The sequence below is a fragment of the Melanerpes formicivorus genome, unplaced genomic scaffold (assembly GCF_026170545.1).
Source record: "Melanerpes formicivorus ecotype bairdi unplaced genomic scaffold, bMelFor1.0.p_v2 SCAF_28, whole genome shotgun sequence".
In the NCBI taxonomy this organism is placed as follows: domain Eukaryota; kingdom Metazoa; phylum Chordata; class Aves; order Piciformes; family Picidae; genus Melanerpes; species Melanerpes formicivorus.
In genome coordinates, this window is record NW_027142380.1 from 8021659 (window position 1) to 8041462 (window position 19804).

A 19804-nucleotide genomic window follows, 5' to 3' on the forward strand; every position below is an offset into this window, starting at 1 on the left:
ATGGAATCATAGACTGACTTAGATTGGAAGGGACCTTAGGCATCATCTGTTCCAACCTCCCTGCCATGGGCAGGGATGCCTCTCAACTAGACTCAGCTGCAAAAGGTCTCATCCAATCTGGCCTTGAACACCCCAAGGACGAGGCATCCCCAACATCCCCTGGGCAGCCTATTCCAGAGTCCCACCACCCTTGTACTGAATAACTTCTTCCTAAGATCCAGTCTAAACCTACTCTCCCTTAGCTTATAACCATTCCCCCTTGTCCTATTGCTGGACACCCCTATGAAAAGTCCCTCTTCCACCTTCCTTTAGGATCCTTTCAGGTGTAGGAAGGCAGCTCTAAGGTCCTCATGGAGTGTTCTCTATGCTGAACAACCCCAGCTCCCTAGCCTATCCTCACAGCAGAGGTGCTTCAGCCCTTGGATCATCCTTGTGGCGCATGGGAAAGTTAAAGTATTTGGATCATTAAAACTAATAATTCTGATGTCTGCTTGTGTGTAACAGAGCTAAACTGCCTTTTCTTTTGGCTAGAAAAAGTAACAGATTCTGATTTTTTTATTTTAGTAACACAGAAATGATGCAGAAGAAAAATAAACCGGGATGATCTTCATCTCTGTGTAGAATTAGTACTTGTGGCAAATCTGGAGTCCTTCTGAAGCTTTACCAAATTGATGTTATTAAGATGTTTAGTTTCTCACTGGAAAATTTACCACAATTGACAAGCAATTATTCCCAGTGCTTAAGCAATTATTCCCAGTGCTTAAATAATTATTCCCAGTGCTTAAAAGCCCAGTAAACATATCTGTACAGTTTTACTTTGTTAATATAAAAAAAGCAATTCTATAATCATTGACTTGGTTCCTAATGCTGCTGAATTGTGCTCAGCAAAACTCTTCCTTATAAATAGTCACATCTGAAATAACACAGAAGAAGAAGGGAAAAAAAATAATCCTTGCATATGAATTGCTTCAGCAGACTGCCAAAACCTACAAACATGCATAATTTCTTCAGAACCTTACATGCCATGTGACAGAGACAATGGGATCTTTCATGGCATAAAAGATGGATAAATTAACTTGTCTGAAATGTTGAAATGCTTTGCTTTTGGACCTTCTTTGCATTGAAAATGCATCGACTGCGGAGAAAGCTGCAGTTAAGCCAAAGTGCGTGTAGTTAAACTGAGATGAATGGACCTTGGTGAAATCTGTGGTGGAGCCAGACAGCAGGCTTAGCAACTGCTGGAGGCAGAGAGAGAAATACTTTTAATTCAGACCACACAGTAAATATAGAAGGGATGCTTGAAATTTTAACATATAATTATGTAATGATTATGAAATAGAAGAGTATTTAGAGTAATTTATAGCATAGTCATTTACAGTATAGACTCTATATTCTCTTGCACAGAAGGAGGCTGCAGAGAGCCCACTATCTAAAATCTATGTTGCAAAGGCAGCAAGAAATCTATAGATAAACATGCCATAATCCTGTCTGGGAGGTCTGTGTCTCCTGGAAGTTTTGAGTCACTTGAGCTTCATTTGATACTCACTAATGTCACTGGGAGTTTTGCCTTTGCAGGCTCTGACTGAAACCGAGTCCAAAAGGAAAGCAAGGCATTGTGAAGCTGAATGTGCCATCAGCATTCCACTGGCATGGACAAACTGTGGCAATGGAAAGGGAAATGCTGTCATGGTCAATTAAGATAAGACATGATGTATATTTGCAATTGAGACAAAGACTGATGATGCAACATAGTATAACAGGGGAGGCCATGGCACAAATCCACAGGGGCAGCCCTACCAAAGAAACACATTGAAATGATATCTTCAGCTCTTATTTCTGCTGTGGGGCTTTCATTAATTCTGAATTCCAAGCAGTAAATGATGGAAAAAATAAACAAGAATCAATCAATAGATAATTTTAAAAGACCAAACCAAAACCAAAACAGCCCCAACAGAAAAACCAAAACCCAACCCAAAATCAAACCAACCAACCAACAACAACAAACAACAAACCAAGACCAAACCAACCAGCCAAAAACCCCAACCCCAAACAAGAAGATAGGCAGTATCTGGCTGAAAATGGAAGCAGCAGATGAACTTCATTGCTGAATGCTAAAGATCAGGCGGAACTGCTGAAGGACAGTTAGGAGATGTGAAAGCAATAAATCAAATGTGACTATACTCTAAAGATCAAACTTCTGATAGCTGTGAAAAAAGCTGGAAAAGTTTGAGTGCTTCCTTGGAGATAAAGGAGTGAAAACGTGCAGTTGGATCTTGCTTGGTATAGTGTTGGCAAGACCCAAGTCCTTTCCTCAATCTGTTTCAAATCTCTCCTGAGTTGATAGCTGCTTAGCTTGTCAAATGCAACATGTTATGAACATGGATCATGTCATGTTGGATGCATACATATTATATATATGGATTCATATATATTATAGAGCACAGGATGCTACTGTGCACATGGCCACTAAGAAGGGAGAAAGAACAGGGAAAACCTCTCATGTCTTCTAGGCTCAAAAAGGATTTGCACTACCTAGCTAGGACAGAGTCTTCCATATAATTTTATGATGCTGCAAGTGTAAGGCACTGGGTATACAATGGGTTCTCCCTGTCAGAGCTGTATGAAGCATTTGGCATCCCTCCTCTAATAATTCTGGATATATGTCACAGTGAAATACCTTTGATGAGGACAGATTTTCTCACACATAAGTGTTTTTCTTTAGCAATTACTCTGCTGAGAGGTTTGGTATTCTCCAGCAGCTCCTGAGCTAATTGCCTCTGTTTAGATGCTTATTTCAGGCCAAAGCTTCCTGAGGTCAAAGTCGGTGCAGTGTCTGCAGGCTGGGAGCCCTCTGGCCTTCACACACAAGGACAAAGCTGGACCTTCTGTGCAAGTCACTGAGAGCCTGCATCTATGACTAAAAACCACGTTCTGGTTTTTGTTTGAGGTATGAGGACAACATTTTGAATCATAGGATCATAGAATCAATAAGGTTGGAAGAGACCTCAAAGATCATCAAGTCCAACCTGTCACCCAAGACGTCATGACTACTAAACCATGGCACCAAGTGCCACATTCAATCCCCTCTTGAACACCTCCAGGGATGGTGACTCCCCCACCTCCCTGGGCAGCACATTCCAGTGGCTGCATTCCAACTTTCTCCTCACCTCAAGCCTAAACTTCCCCTGGCGCAGCTTGAGACTGTGTCCTCTTGTTCTGGTGCTGGTCGCCTGGGAGAAGAGGCCAACCCCCTCCTGGCTACAACCAGCCTTATTAAGCACACAGTTGTGCTATTACATAAATGTCACTTATGTAAAGGGGCTCCAGGGAGCCCTGCAGCCCTGGAGAGGTGATACAAAGGCAACCAGACAGGGCTGTGCTAGAAAGAGGTTTGCAAAGAGAATGAGGCTGGGCATGCAATGAATGTAGGTGAGGAGGTTTGCATCCAAGCATGTGCCAACATCATTTACAGTAGTACAGCTGAAGTAACTCTGGGCATTGGCAGAAGGAGTTAACTCAAAGGTTGAGAGCGCCACAAAATCCCTGTGAAGAGTTTGCTGTGTGTAGTTATAATTATTTAGTACTTTAGTTTTTGCTTATATAGTGTGTAACATTGTTTGCAGGATGTTGGTAGCACACAGCAGAAATTAGAAAGGTTCAGTCAAAGAAAATTATTTTTCCATCCATCAAGTCTGACTGATTTATAGGGGTCTAATGTCATGAATGGCAAACATTTGTATGCGCTGTACGGCTTGTTGCTTCTTCTGTGCTTCACAAATGGCACAGAGAAAAAAACAACTTTTTTGCTTAAGAATGAGTAAGCAGCTTTTCTTTGTAGAAATTCATGCAAATCCTTGGGAAGTGCACCATAAAAATGCTAGTTCTGTTAGACTACAGCCGTCTGTGCTCCATTTAAAACGCTCTTTCTGGTCTGATTCACTTCTTTAGCAAGTTCTTAAGGAGTCTGCATATTAAGAAAAAGCAGCAGAACTTTTTATAGATTTTTAAAATGGAAATGAGAGCAGCAAACCCCTGTTTTCCAAACCCTCTTTTCCTCAGGAATCGGAGAGAGACTGTTCAAAATATAGGTTAATTCTTCTTGCAGCTCCACCTAATCCCTCTTTTCTTTCCCTCCTATGGGCAGCCTCTCTGTTTTTCAAAACCCCAGAATCATATTGTTTGGTAATAGACTGTTTCCATGTGTGTGCATTTCCCTTCTGCCTTGGGAGCGATCCATGACAAAATGGTTAAGACCAAAGAAACAATTCTTTACTGAAGAGTACAGAATACATTTGTTCTCCAAATTTTCAACTTCCAAATGGAAAATCTTGAGAAAAAGACTCTTGAAAGAAAAGGAAATTTTTCTTCTGCTGCTAATTAGCATGTTTATGTATTAATGAGGCAGAGCTAGTACTGTACACAGCATACTAAAACCTGCCTGCTTTGGGCTGGGTTCTCAGGCTCCACTGCTGTGTATCATGACTCAAAATCAAACCACAGGGAGTTTTATCATTTCATAGTTTCATTCAGGGTTGTTGCTTCCATGAAAACAGATTTAGACTAAGTCTAGGGCTTCTGCAACTCTTGTACTTCCTCTAAGCAAAGTTTACTTGCAGCCCTTTTTCTTTTAACATGCATTCATCATGATAAGTGTCTTTCTACCAGGGCAGAAATACTTCATATTTTGTCAACATTAAAGAAGTGATCTTTTGTCTCCCTGCTTATGGCTTAATAGCCCTGGTGCCCATATAAAACACAGACAGAAGTTTGCAGGCACTCCCTTTTTAATGACTCTTTCTGCCATTTCAGTAGCATGACCCAGAGGGAGCCTATCAATTCTATTTGAGTGAGGTACAAATGACAGCCATAAATAATCATGAATTACTAATGAGCAGAATTCAGCCAGTGCAGTCACCCACTTTCATTCTTTGGATTTGCCCATGTATGGCACCTTGGGCTGCTGCTGCTGAGACACTACATGGCAATGCTCTGGCCCTTCCCAAATGTGCTCTTGCCAGGAGGCAAACCCTGTGTTGATATATTTGGCTAGTACAGCAAATTACAGCCTGAGAATTTGAAAACCTGTGTGTTTCTATATGTAGGCTAAAAATAATACACAGTGATAGTAATAGTGTAAGGAGGTTAATCTGTCATGTTGAGGGTGTAACGTTACAGGGATTTAAGCTAAAATGGAGTAACATAAGAGATCAATTCTCCCACTTAATCGAGGCAAAGGTCCCTGTAGACCAGTCACCTTTCTCCAACAGCTGCATGCAGAAGGTGCTTTGAGAATGGTATGAAAGTAAGACACATCTGGAGGGAGCTTTCCCTTTAAGCACCTTCCAGCTGACAGTCTCTCGATGGTTAACACCACACCTCCATTAAAATCAGAGCACTACAAGTTGGTGTCTAGATCAGGCCTTTAAATAATACTAATGTTATTTGAGAAGCATATCCAACTACACAAACACAGAACAAAGGGCGGTGCCTGCTCTGGAGAGCCTGCTCCAAGCCAACAGACCAAAGGAGTATTGTACAGATGAGAAGACAAAACATAAAACAGGTTAGTGACCTACCCAAGGTCACATGAGAACACACCACAACTGAAACCTCAGCACTGATCTCCAAGACACTGCCTTTAAGACCATTCTAATTCATGACATTCCCATTCCTACAATGTTTATTTTGGAGTCCACTCTCCCACTCCCTCATTACTTCCACAAATGTCTCAATGATGTAAGACAGGGAAAGAGCAATTATGGATAGCTCTGAAGAAAATCTGTGTTGAGCAGGGTTATTGAAGTTGTTTCCAAGAAAAGATGGAAAACCCACTCAGTGCTGCTCTTTGGGATGCCAGCAGCAGTGGCAGACCCAAGTGAGTTTGTTAGCAGAGGACCTGCTGCTTCTGTAGCTACCTGGTACCTGCTGAGCAGGCTTTGTACTGCTTCCAGAAGTACAGCAGTGTTCCCAGATGAAGAAACCTAACCTCAGATGTTGTGCAGGCAATCACCTCACTCTATGCTTCCAGTCCATGCTGCTTAACCATGGCCTAGAATTCTCATAGTGTGCTATTGATAGCCTTGATTTTTCCTTTTTTGGCTAGAATTGTTGGGGTTCCACAGACTCTTTTGGGTCAGGTGCAAGAGCTTTTGTTGTATTTGCAAGCAACTCTGCCAGACATAAAACCATTTTCTTATCAGCTGTGATCTTGCAACATGTGAATGATCCCTTTCTTTAAAATGATGTTGAAGGAGCTAATTTACTGAGTGTAAATGTCCTTGATCCATGAAAATGCATACATCAAATACGGTTTTAATTGATGTGATCATACAATTACTCTTTCTGTGAAGTGGAATGCTTGTTCCTTGAGCATTCCCCAGGAGTCTGATGGCAGTGTTTGAGCCACAGAGCACTGCTGAACACAGCTTACATGGTATTTCAGTGTAAAGCCTGAAGTTGCTTCAGCAATTGGAAATGAAACGAAGAAGTGCCCAGTTTCTGTGCCAGTAGACAATGTGTTCAATCACCTTCAACGTGTCCATGTCCAGAATTACCACTGCATTGACACCAGTCAGAGAGCACAGCCATGATAGTTACCACTTTTCTTTCAGCTAGTGGCCTCTGGCTCTTTGCCTGAGGACATGCTGTGTAAATAGGGAGGCTTCCTTCATGTCACTTGTTTAAAGCAGTGAATGCTGTAGCCCTGTTGAAAGTTTATGTATCTCTTCTATTATTTATTCTGCCACCTCCCCTGTCCAACCTCAGCTACCAAGCTCAGGAGGCTGAGCTGGATCTGCTTGCATTTACCCACCAGTTCTCGAACAGTCCCAGGTTATGTATACACGTAGGGTTGTCCTATCCTAGTGACAACCAAGCCTGACCTTTTGTTTCATTACTAATGAACACAACAGAACACATTTATTAAATCTGCAGTTTTTCATCACTCCATATGCTTCCCTTTTCCAGCCCATATCTGACATGTGACAGCAAAGCACAGCGTGACTGTCCCTAGTGCCTTCTCCCCCATGACTTCTTGCCACCTGCTTCATAGCATGAAGCAGATGTATAAGTGTAAAGCATTACAAAACTCCTCTTTTCAATCATTTATCACTTAAAAAAAAAAAATCCAAATAAATCTATACTGTGGGTAAGCATTTTGTCTGCTCAATGTGAAGAAGAAAGGCACTGTAGGAGACTATGAAGGAGTGAGATAATTTATGGGCACTGTAGGTCAAATTATCCATTTATACCACAGGTGACCATTTGGTATTTTGATTATTTCATATCACATCTTATTTACCTTCCTTTAATGGCCAATATATTCCTCTTCCATGCCACAAAAAGAGTATGTTTTGGAGCAATCCTAACAGAAGCGCTGCATTATTCATCGTCAAGTGAAGAGGAAAATTTCAATTGCCAGTTTCTGGTAAATGTCTAATTAAGGAAGGGGACTTCTGAGCCACAGACAGGCGCCACAATCATTAAAGGGCTGTTTTTTGAAGATTATGAGTCTCCAGCCTGTCAAGCAGAGTTTTTCTACAGCTGAACTAATTCAGCAGTAGAAACCCCTGTCTAGAACAAAGCCCTCAGAATTAACATCTTGTTTAAGCAAACACATGCCCACTTTGAAGTAAGTGAGATAGGTTCACAACTGTTATTGAGGTCAAGTTTAATGGTAGTGAAGTGACAGAATATAACTTCAACACTGTTCTTCCTTTCAGCTGCAGCACAGGCTGTATGTAGAGAGCGTCTGAAGGCACACAGCCTATTGCAAATACACCGGGTTACTATAATTGGCACAACCAATTTGATCTCAACATGGAAAACTACTGAAATGTAGACCAACTAATTCTCTGGCTGCCCAATTAAATTTGAGGGTGTGAAAAGCATATGTACAGAGGCAATTATTTTTGTTTCCCAAATCTTACAGTTTTGATTAGAAATGTGTTTTTGAGCTGAATGTTTATTTGGCAAGCTTCACTTTGGCCCTGATTTAGGATTATGCCATTGCTCAGTAGGTTTAAGCCTAGTTAGGCTGTTTCCTTGAATCAGGCTTTCTTAATGACTGATTACATTAATTTTTGCAAGTCTAAAGACGTGAATGGAATTCTAGTGGTGAAAGGAATTGTATCAGCAATCAGCTCAGTGCAACTGGTGTGTGTGTGAGCCCTGCTGAGGGAATAGCCTTCTCACAAGTGATGCTGCTAGAAGTTGCCAATGAAATACAGGGTGGGTTACTTCCTCATCATCCCTGTCTTCTCATTAGTGCAGCAATTTCTGTGCTGGCCTTGGTGCGTACGCAACCTTGGCCACAATGTGTTTTAACCTGGTTTAAAAGACAAATTCAGCTTCCCCACTACTGTTTTTACCTACGCTGTCATTTTTACTTGCTTCAGAGAGAGGCCAAGAGCATGTGGATGGGGCTTTCAAGTTACTAAAAGGTCATTACATCAAGTGTTTATTTATACATGAACTTTAGCATTTGTGAAGGGTGCCAGCCCAACAATCACAGAGGCAGAAATCTTCTGACCTCGGATGATCTGAAGCAAGGGCAGTGGCAATGTGAGCTTGTTTCCTGCCAGCCTTTCTATCCTCATTCGGGAGGGACATCCTGGAGGAAGGGGCTGGCCTCTGTAATCACTTAGCAAGGATTTATCAGCTGGAAGGGACAGTTTTGATGGGTTGTTTTTATGACATCTTCCCAGAATGAGAACCGGATGAACTCCATCATCTTGAATCCCAGGGAACAGCTTTGAGCATTGCCCATGAAGGAATCAACTGTGATTTCAGATTCAATGTTCTCATTCTTGATAATACTAAGTATCCATCTAGCAAAAGATCGCTCTGTGTGTGCTTGCCTCCTGAGCTGGGTGTGAACACATGCTTAGGGAGAAGGAGCTACTCAGAAGTTTCCTTGCATTTGAGGTCTTAATATAATATAATAATCTTGTTTCACAAATTCAAAAGCTCTGTCTCATCTGTCTCATTATTCTGCAAGGGAGGTTACTTCTTGGTCCCTCAGGAGTTTTCCTCCAAAGGGAAAAGCCCTGGTTTCTGTTATTGACTGTATAGGAGCTCATGACATTGAGAACAGCAAACTGGAAAACTGGTCTAAAACAGACCCCAGGTTTTAAATTTGCATTCTTCCCCCTTCTCCCTCTATTTTCACAACTTTCCAAATCTTCTGAAGACAATTTCCATTTAACTAGAGCCCCCAAATCTCACAGCATATGATTATTTCATTTCATATCCTGCGTGCAGCTGGGATATAAGCCTCAGGATACACCTAGGACATTCTGTGCTGCCACGAGCATGCTTACCATTGGTGACACTGTTTGACATCAAGATTCCAAACTGCCACTGTCCCTTTTGTAATTGGAATCCAAAGCATTGATAGTGCGCAGCTACAATGGCTGTAATGACAAGGGGTCTTAATTTGGTTTTTATTATGTGATTAAAGGTACAATAAGGTATGTGTTCAACAAGAGGGAAGATCATTGTTCTGCATCATTAAGCTCACAGCGGCCCAAAAAGAAATTGTAGGCAATGTGCCAAAGCCCTTAATGAAGAGGATCTCTTTGAATTATCTATGGATGAGGAAGGGATGAAGCCTGAGCCTGGTATATTTGATCCTCTTTGTGCTCTCTGTTATAAGGACTTACGGAGCCAGAGGTACCGGACCTTCTGGAATTGTCATTTATCAAAGCATTAATTTCCCAGCCACGCTAAAGCTCTTGGCCTAACAGAGAAAGTGCAGTTATGCACTATTATTAATTCCTGCAAGTGTTTTCTGAATTCCTATGTCTCAGAGTCATGATCTCCAAAAACAGGCTGAGGGGGATTTATTTCTAACAATGTTCAGTATTTCCTAAAACCCAAGTTATGCAAATTTCATCTAACTCAGGCTTTAAAAAAAGCTTCTTTTATTTGTCTCAGAACTGGCAATGTCACCTTATCACAGGATGTAAGGGCTACATGGATGATACAAAGCAAACTCACTGTAAGAGGTATTTGTTGCAGCTGCCATAGTTTGAAACTTCTGTCTTTTCTACGCTGTTATTTAAATGACAATGATTCTTCATCTCCTCCACCATTAAATTCTAAGTGATTGCTCTTATGTGGAGGTTACACGAGGATGCATTTGTACAGCTATAGTGACATTTAATTATCTCGATGTCCTCCATAAGCTATAGAATTCCCTCCCTCCTGTCATGTGGAACAGAGAAATCAAAGTAGTACCCTGTTAAAATAATTTTGCACAGTAATTTACATTCTGGAATACTCAGGGATTACACTCGTAAATAATTCAGGTTTCACTCTGTTGGAAATCCCAGGCATTTCTATATGCACCTCTCACTTCTGTGGAAACCAAGGGTATGCCAGCCACATTTCCCAGAGGAATCCCGTGCTTAAAGTTAATCATGAGGCTGTGCACTGTGCTCCACATGCTGCTGCAACAAGGCTGCAGCACTTTGCAGGATGATTTCTAAATCCAAACTAGTGGCAGGGATCTGCACCGCAGCCAGCACTGGATAGTTCAATCATCTCAGGTATCAGTGGGACTGTTCCTGTGACTGATCTTAAGGACATGTATTTAAAGAATGTTGTCCTACATCTGTTAAGAGATGTCAGTAACTTGCAAAGGTTTCCTGCCACCTTCATTTCACAACAAAAATTGTGCAAGCTTCCTAAACAAGAAGATATGCATCATTTGTGGCTGTCTCTGTTCTGCTTGTTGCACTTCTGAGTGTGATTCACTGACAGTCTGCAGGAAAACTTGGTGACCTTGGGGAATAAGTAACTATTACTACAGCCACTGCTTGATCTGAACAGAGGATTCACACAAACAATACCTGGCACCAGGTCTGCTGTTGCAGGCAGCATCTGAAACTAGCTCTCAGTCCAGAATAATGTCCGAGAAACCTGATCACCTTCCTCTAAAATTCTTCCCACCATCACATGTGTAGCAGCTTAGCAGTGGAAGTGAGTTAGTATAAATAGAAGTGACAGTAAACATGTCTTCCTATTTTCTCTAACAGGTTTTTTTCCTTCCACAAAGCATCAGTGTCCTTTGGGTGAGTGAGCAAGAATCAGATCAAAACTATGTTTAAAATTTCATCACTTCTCTGCCGGCATAACACACAAACCGCATATTTTATTCACTTTGTTGTCAGTGAGATGGGTGTCTGGGATCAGATGCAGGTAGTATAACGCATGAGGACCACAGGATTCCTTTCCCTCCTCTCTGCCATGGAGCAATTCCCTCTGCCGGTGAGCGCGGGACATGGCAGCGCTGGGAAATGTCACACTCCTCTGACTGGGGGTAGCTGTCACCTATTCTAAACTGCCTCGGGAACAACAAGGTGGTAAAGTACATCTGGAAGGAGCTGGGCACTTTATCTGCGGCTTTTGTGCAGGCAACCCACCTCCCGCTGGCAGAGCTTAACCGTACGTTATCTGCCTATGATTATGTCCAGAGAGACCTGCAGGATTATGTCCCCAGACACCTGGCTAGCACCTAGCATGGTTCCATCATGCTGTTTTGGTCCAAGTCATACTTTAGAGTGAAAAATTTGAGAGACAGAACAGAAGGAGAAGCAGAAGCAGGAAATAATATTTTTATAACAGAGGTCAATGTGTTATCACAATTTTAGAAAACTTATGCTTAATATGAGCAATTTGATGTGTAAAGAGCTGTCAAATCTAGCTGCCTGTCAGCTGGTATTTCTGCACACAGAGGTGCAAAATCTACAACAGCTGGATATGAACTGACATTATGTCAAAGATCAGACTGAGCACTGAGCGCATTGCATAGAAGGAAGGGTCTGTGCGTACTCAGATACAAAGCCCTCCTGGCTGTCTTTCATAACTTGTTCAGCGAGGCTGTGACAAGCCATGGTCCTCATCAAGATGTTTTACTTAACCCATACTGGAGAAACTAACAGCAGAGTCTTACACTGTGCTGTAAAGTTCTGTAAAAAGTTTGATGCATAACAGCATGCATTTAAATATTTGATGTCCTGCAAGTGTGAATGGGATGAAAAACATAGGCACTGTCACACACACCTCAAATCAGGCAAGCCCCCTTTCAAAACTGCCACTTGCACAACCAGGTTTTGGTATCCCATTTCCCCTCTCACTACCAGTGCTCACAAGCCTGAAAGAGAACATTTGCTTTTAGAAATGAAATCTAATTCTTTACCTGACAAACTTCATACAGTAACTTGTACTGCTCCTCTTGCTTCTGTAGAGTGCACAAACTGCATCCCATCTTTAAGTAAGTGGCAGAAAACCCTTTCTGATTCAGCAGAGCAGCCACGGCAGCCTGTCAGCAGGCATGCATGCAGGTATCCCTGACAGCCCTGATGGGTGGCTGGACCGGACCGAAGGGCTGGCGGCAGCGGCTGTCACCGTGGGAGCTGCGGAGCAGCGCGGCTCTGTCCCTCCTTCCCTCCGTGCTCTCCCCGCTTCCCTGGCAGCGCTCAGCGCTCCCTCTGCCGCTGCGCTCCGGCTGCAGCACTGTGCTCCAATGCACACGCTATATACTGCTGCTCATGCATATTAATCAGCTCTCATTGACTATTCATACCAGACACTGATACAGAAGCTATAATTGCTGCCTATGACAGCTGAAATTTCTCTAATTAACAGGCAAGTGCTTCAGTAGCAGGCGTAATAAAAGACACTAACAATTTTGTAAACCATTTTGCAGCAATTACAAATAAACATGACTGCATTTTCCTGGGGTCCCTCAGGATAATTCTTAACATATTTAAGCAGGCTAGAGTACAGCTTAAATGTAAGTCACAACCAAATGGTACAAAACTCAGTGGGGGCTGTGTAAAAGGTGAATCTCTTTAGCAGCATTTATGGTCCTCTCATACTGTGGTGGTATCTGAGAGCCTCAGTTTCCCAGCAGATGACTGAACTAAGCATTTAACACATGCCACAGGGGAAGTGTGTGACTAGATATAAGAAATTCTTTACAGTGAGGGTGGTGAGACACACTGGAACAGGTTGCCCAGGGAGGTCATGGATGCCTGCTCCCTGGAGGTGTTCAAAGCCAGGCTGGATGAGACCAAGAGCAATCTGGTCTAGTGGAAGGTGTCCCTGCCAGTGCTAGGGGGGTTGGAACTAAGTTACCTCTAAGGTTGCTTCCAACCCAAACCATTCTATGAATCTCTGAAAGGTCATCTCTGTCCCTGAAAGCCTACATACAGCCGTAGGAATTGGCTACAGAGCCAGAGCTATGTCTGAGTGTATGTGGATTTAGGAAAAAATAAGAGTGCCTTGGATTAATAGTTATGGATTTGTTTAATTTTTATATGAAATGAAAAATAGCCATCATGCTACTGATTCATTGTATTTGAAGAGTGTAAATGACAGGTTCACATGTTATTTGTTATATTAAATATATAAACTTTGCCACATTATAAAAACCTAGTCAATAAAAACAGTGTGGCATTTATGACTGCTCAGTATTTGAGTGCCTAGGTCCACACTCCACCTGTGCCATAGATGTAAAGGATAAAATAGCAGTGAACTGCCCACTGAACTAGCAAAGTGCCCAGAAGTCCTAACTTTTATAGACAATTTCCAGTCTGTAGGAAACTACCTTGCACTGCAGGTGTGGATTGACCATGCTGTTTCCAACTGCTTAAGCTTTCAGCATTTTTATAATCCTTATTTCAGCTCATTCTGCTCCGAAGAGGAGAAAACTCCAGAGCAGCTAGGAATGAGCCCATGGTGCTGCATGGCAGAGGGCCTGGATCTTGTGCTGTGGTTATTGAACTGGTTTCTGACTGTTTGCTTAGTGAGTTTCTGTGGATGATAATGGAAATGTTGTGCAAGGATCATGTGCAGCTTTACATCCAAACTCTGTACAGGTGCCCTGCTATGAGTATCTTGCAGGTACTGCACTGCTGAGTACTGAAATGCAGTTTATCCCATCTGTGCAGTTAGTGGCAAACCTTCAGCAAATAGAGACTGTGACAAAAAAGGGTTCTTTAACTCTGAGCCCATATTTTCTTGGTGCCAAAATCTACCTGCCTGCAGGAAAAGAAAGAAAGGAGACCTCATCAAATCCCTGCCAAACCTCTGAAAGCAAAAAGGGGCTCCATCCCTGTGCTGTGTCTGATGTCTCCCTGATGAGATTACTGCTGCAATGGTGGTGGAAGGTGTAAGGTTAGAACAAGGCAGAGGTAGCTGGGACCTTACTGCTGCCCCTCTAAGTTGAAGGCTGATGCAGACTATCCCTGGTTAGATACACCAGCCACACACTACAGGCTTTTCCAAGGCTGGTTGGCAGCTGGTGGCTGTGCATCTTGAACAACTGGGAAAGCTCTTGCATGAAGGAACTAGTGTTCTCTAGAAGCAGAAAAGATGATGATGATGATAACTGAATCACGTCCCAGAAAAGACCCTTGTGAAATTGTAAACAATTCTATGGCTTTGATTAGATAATTTGTGCTTCTATAATTTGATTAAACAACTAAGGGTAAAACTTTCCATAATGTTTCCTATGGTGGTGGCTTTTCTTTCCTTTTCTTTCTTCTTTTTTTTTTCCTTTCCCTTCATGCAGTTAAACTTCTTCTTTAAACCTAGCTGTTATTTAAATGCTGTCATTCCACTCAGGTGGCTGAGTTCAATCTGAATGATTTTTTTTTTTTAGGAATCACAGGCAGCTGGACCTGGTTAGAAACAAACCAGAAACAGGCAGGATATTTCATTTCCAGTTTCAAGGGAAATGCTCCTCTTTGTTTCTTTTCCTATAGTAACATAATAAATACATGAGATAATGTTTCACCTGATTCCAAAAGATAATCTGTAAATCAGGCCAGGAGAGTAAATCCAGCAGAAGATTTGTTTTGATGTAAGAGAGGAGGGATCCCATAAATGTGATGTTTCAGATTCTGCAGCTACTGAAGCCTCAGCAGGTTGCTCAGCAGCGAGCAGTGCAGCTTAGTGCAGCAGTTGGCTTTGTTGCGCTGTTGCTCTGGTAAATAAACTTGCCTGACAGTCTGGCCAGCTCTTATCTCAGCTGAGATGTTTGCCATTATTGAAATTTAATTCCTATTTCTCTATTCATCTCACAGGCAGGAATGGTAGCACTGCCTCAGGTTAATACAGACTGTTTTTTACGGTGCTTTGCCCAACTTTAAATGTTTGGGCTGTAAACTTGTGTGCTGGGCATTGTCCAGAGCTGATTTTTTGCCTTTAATGGTACACTTGAGCTGAAATGCTCCAGTCATTTCCAAGGGTAAGATTCTAGGGGGAAAAAAAATACATTGTTTGCCTATGTTAAGAAATTCTGAGTGTTTTCCTTGAGAGAGTTTTAGTATCAAGATGATTTGAAGTTTGGCACAGAGACAGTTTGTTTGTCCCTGTGAAATCCACTAAATTTGGTCAACTTTTAAGCAATTGTAGTTTGCATGGTCTCAGTATAAAGTTACTGCAAGCTCTCAGTTTAACTCTTATGAGACTTTGTCCACAATAAATTAGTTTGATGGGGGAAGCCAGGAGGTTTGACAAGGCCAATTCTGCTTCCTAATTGCTCTTTGTGAGGATTGAGGATTGATCTCAAGCACAAAGAGATCTTCTCATTGCTCCTCACGGCAGGACCCAGCCAGAAAGAGCCACCTGAGCTGCCCAGGATGGGGTGGATGTTATCTGAGTCATTACACTCCATACCATGGCAAAGCCCAGTGTGTTACAGGAACCCTCATCAATTCATGCTGTTTGTGGTGGAGGTCAAGTGGCTTCCTTTGGTTTGTCCAGATCAGGCAGCTCGTTACGGGATCTGTCATCTGCCTTAACAATGTGTCATGTGTGGTCTCACCAGAGTGCCACAGATAATGAGCTTAACAAAATGTCGGATGTGGATGGCTTCCATCATGTGTAATGTGACTGTAACAGTGGTCTCAGCTGAGTCTGAGCAGTCCAGACTGAATGGGAAGTCAGAGAGCCAGCTGACTAGCAACAACAGTAAATAGCCTTTGAATGCACAAGGTGCCAGCAAGAGGTTTCATTTGCATTTATCTAGATTACTCACTCCCTGACTGGTTACATGCGACCAAGTCTGCAAAATCTCTTTCACCAAGGTGCCTGGCTCTGACTATCAGACATTTGCTTTTGCATCCAAAAGCTAATTCCCAAGGGACAGAAGGTGGAACACAGCCAGACTGCATGGGCCACCATGAAAGGCAGGGTGCTGCTGATCCTGGACGTCCTGGAGAGACAGTGGTGACACTGAGGAAGGAATCCTGCCACAGACCACAGGCTGATTTTGCTTTTTATATGTATCTTAGTTGCAGCCTACAATCTCTCAGCTTGTAACTACAAGCCCAGTAGAAATCTGGCCATTTAAATGTTTGATGTATGTTGTGATGAAGCCTGTCAAGTGTTGGCAGGTTAAGGGGAATCCACAGGACACCACTGCACTTGAGGTGTCCTGCTTGTCTGCATGGGATGGTGAATCAGAATAAAGAGGGAAATTAAGCACTCATGAGGGACCTGCACCCTGGAGGGGAACATTATTAGGGAACTCAAAGGCTAAAAAGCCCTCTCTGCCAGCTTTTGAAGGGGAAGGACTTATGCTGCCAAGTGCTGGCTCTTAGACAGCAGTTCCCACCAGCAAGAATAAACTCCTGTCCTTTGTGTGAGGAGCAGATGGCACATAGCTACTTCACAGATCTGGGCAAACAGCACACGGCTGCACTCGGTGCTGGGAGTTCTGATGTCTGAGTGGCTGACTGCAGTGTTAGCAACGCTCTGGCATTGTTTATTTTGCTTCTTTAAATGCAAGTTGGCTTTCCTAGTGTGCTGTAACTATTTAACATTATATTTTTGTACATATACTTAGCAAGTTCTGTTTAAACAAATTATTCCTTTTTAAGCAGCATGATTAGGGAAATGTTTGCTTGATGTATCAATACTTTAATTACTTTTCTTGTTTTTACAAATATTTAAGACTTGTGAGAAACAAAGGCTAGGAAAGAGAACAGCTGGGACTTTATAAATAATTCTCACATTGGTGTGTTATATAAACAGAAGTCAGGAAACTCTACAGATGATGATTACAGAGAGGGGCTCGAAAGAAAACTGTTTCTGCTACACAACTGTACTTTAAAGTCAGTATCTGGAATTTTTCAGAGCGTGCTTTTGAATTAGAGCTGCTGGGTTACCTCTGCTAAAGCCTAAGTGCCTCACTGCTGAGAATGTGTTCAGACTGAGTTCTGTCTCCTTGTGTTTATTTGCAAATTTTCAGTGCTGTAGCTGTGAAGTGCTGGGTTCTTAGTAATACATTTAATTAGCATGGATCCACTTTAAAAGTACCCTTCTACAAAGTCCCTTGTCAAAGAGGTGAAAGCAAACCAGGATTTTCTCTGGCATTGTGCAGGCACAACAATTACATACATACTCTAAATATAACAGCAAAAAGATCTCAATTCTCAATTTTTTTTGCATGTGGGCACAGCAATCTGCCTATGCATTGGGAGCTTCGAGACTAGAGCCAAAATATTTAAACTAAAACATACCACAAGAGAGGATGTGAAAGCAAATGTAAAACTTTGGCTTTATTCCCATCAGTTAATGCTGAAGTCTTGAGATCCTTATTTGCTCCACTTAGCATCTCTGAAAGAGTTCCAATGCTTAGAAGTGACTTAAATGAAATGATACTTCTTGTTAAACCACTGAAGGAACTGTTCTGTCTTCTAAGCTCTTTAAGGAGTCTGATATCTCTTTAATTCGTTCCACTTGAGAAAGACAGTCATATTCTAGGAACATAAGAGCAACACCACTGTAAGCACTGCGAGGCCACTAGACAGGAGAATGCTATTGTGTTGAATCAGAAATTATGAGGTTAGAATAGGGTAATTAACTTTAATATGCCACTGAGACCTTCTGATGGGAAGAATCAGGATGCTAAGAGCTGACCTATGGACCATGAAACCCCTCCTACCATGGCCTGCCTCATCGGGTGTCTATTACAGCAGTGCCAAGAGGTCTTGGTCAAAGATGAAGACAAAAGGTAATCCCTGAACCAGAAGATGCACGCGCTGGCTTTACAGCAGTGACACTGTGATGGATGCAGGTGAAACAGGGCTTCAGCTACTGAGGAGAGAACAAACTGATCACAAAGGGAGTGCTTTTTCACCTAATCAGAAACCAGCTCCTAAATCACCAGCTGCCAGCTGTGATACTTCCAGCCCAGCAATGCTCAAGTGCAGGAGATGGAGTCAGATCACACTGTAAATGGTTGTTCTTGAGCTCAAATCCCCGGCACGCTCTCCTCTTCCGTGTTCCCATTCCTGACACAATGTAGCTGACAACCGCACACCACAAAGCCAAAAGTATGGAAGATCAGCAAGGAAATGAGAAAATCTGATTATAGGCTGGATTTGTGCTCTAAAAGCCTCTTCCATGTTAGCTGAAATCTTGGCTTCTGTGCCAAAAAGCATCTTTGATTTCCTGCTTTGTATACTGGGAGAGCCAAGCTCGCCTCTGTGATTTTTTACGGGTTATTTAACCAGATAGTTTCTATTTAAGAGGAATGACAAATTTAAGCTCGCACAAACTGTCAGTTTTTACATGGTAAAAGTGCTGTGCTTATTGTTAGCAGTTACAAGAATATAAAATGTAAAGACTTTTTAAAAGAAGAAAGTGGGTAATGAAAGCAGAGGAGTGTGAAGTCAAATGTTACTTACACCCTTGCGCTCGTAAGGTTCACGTGCTCTCAAGTCTAAAATTATTCACAGGGCACCTCTCTCCAGTTTGATTTTGCTGGGAAATATCACTTTAGAGAGAGAGCACAGACTGCTGTGAGTGATGGTTCACATTAAAATCAAAATGTTTTCTGTAAAAGTGATAATACACTCTTAATAATCTCAGAGCAAGCAAAATGATTCAGTGTGCTTGGATGCTGCATAAAAACTGTTGACGCAATACTTAATCTTGAAAACTGATGGACATGTGCCCAAAAGCTCATAAAGTTCATTCTAATACAAACGAGCAAGGAAAAGAGTATATCACAGCCTGTGATAGCTGTGAATCCTGACCACATAACTGTAGCCCAGGGACAAAGAAAATTGAAGTGATTTAGAAAGGTACCCAGTAGGATATATCTGATATTAGTCAGTTTGCTGAAGCAAAACACTAATGTCAGAAAGATACAAAGGTGTAAAATCCATCTGACTGTGTCCAAATGCTTCTACTCTTTGACCTTAATGTCTCCAGATGAACTCCCCTTAGGGTCAGCTGAATAATACCTAATAATATATGGCCCCAAACTGCCAAGACCTGCTAAGGATCACAATCTTCATATATATTTGTATTTTAGTTACTGTATTCATGTGGTGAATTTTAAGCCACCTCTACCTGAAAAGATTTTGAACTTTCATTTCTCAGTTTTTCCTGCTCCAGTCTTAATTCCAAACAGAGCAAAACAGGAATGCCATCTATGGTTCATTAGGTTTTATATTAACCAGTGATGAAAAGGCTGGGTGGGACTATCTAGCATTAATAGTAAATGGCAGTCAAAATGGAAAAAAAAAGTTGCGGATATGTTTGCCTTTGTGTTCATTTCCAGGTTGAGGTGGACAATGAGCAACCTGAGTTCTAATTCTTGGCCTGAGCTCCTATGAAGAAAAGACACAGAAGATGAGCAGACCTTGAGTGAAACAGGACTTCAGTCTTTTAGGGACAAAGAAATGTAAGTGTTCATGTAAGTGTCTTTGAAGTTGGGTAAGATGCATTTCCACTGAAGGGCACTGGCCTGAGGTCCAGAACTGGTCTGTGTGGTTAA

The 19804-nt window shown here is 42.0% G+C and overlaps 1 protein-coding gene across 2 annotated transcripts in view; it reads right to left on the minus strand.

Annotated features, from left to right (window-relative positions):
* The window catches only part of PDZRN3 (PDZ domain containing ring finger 3), a 151584-nt gene that overhangs the window by 24264 nt on the left and 107516 nt on the right, over nucleotides 1-19804 (minus strand). The window contains exon 1 of one of the 2 annotated variants that reach the window (XM_068154377.1): nucleotides 12203-12488. The exons of the other annotated variant lie outside the window; for it this stretch is intronic. Coding sequence (XP_068010478.1) covers nucleotides 12203-12271 — 69 coding nt within the window. The 5' untranslated portion in view covers nucleotides 12272-12488. Of the gene's footprint in view, nucleotides 1-12202; nucleotides 12489-19804 lie in introns of those variants that run through there. 2 annotated transcript variants of the gene reach the window in all.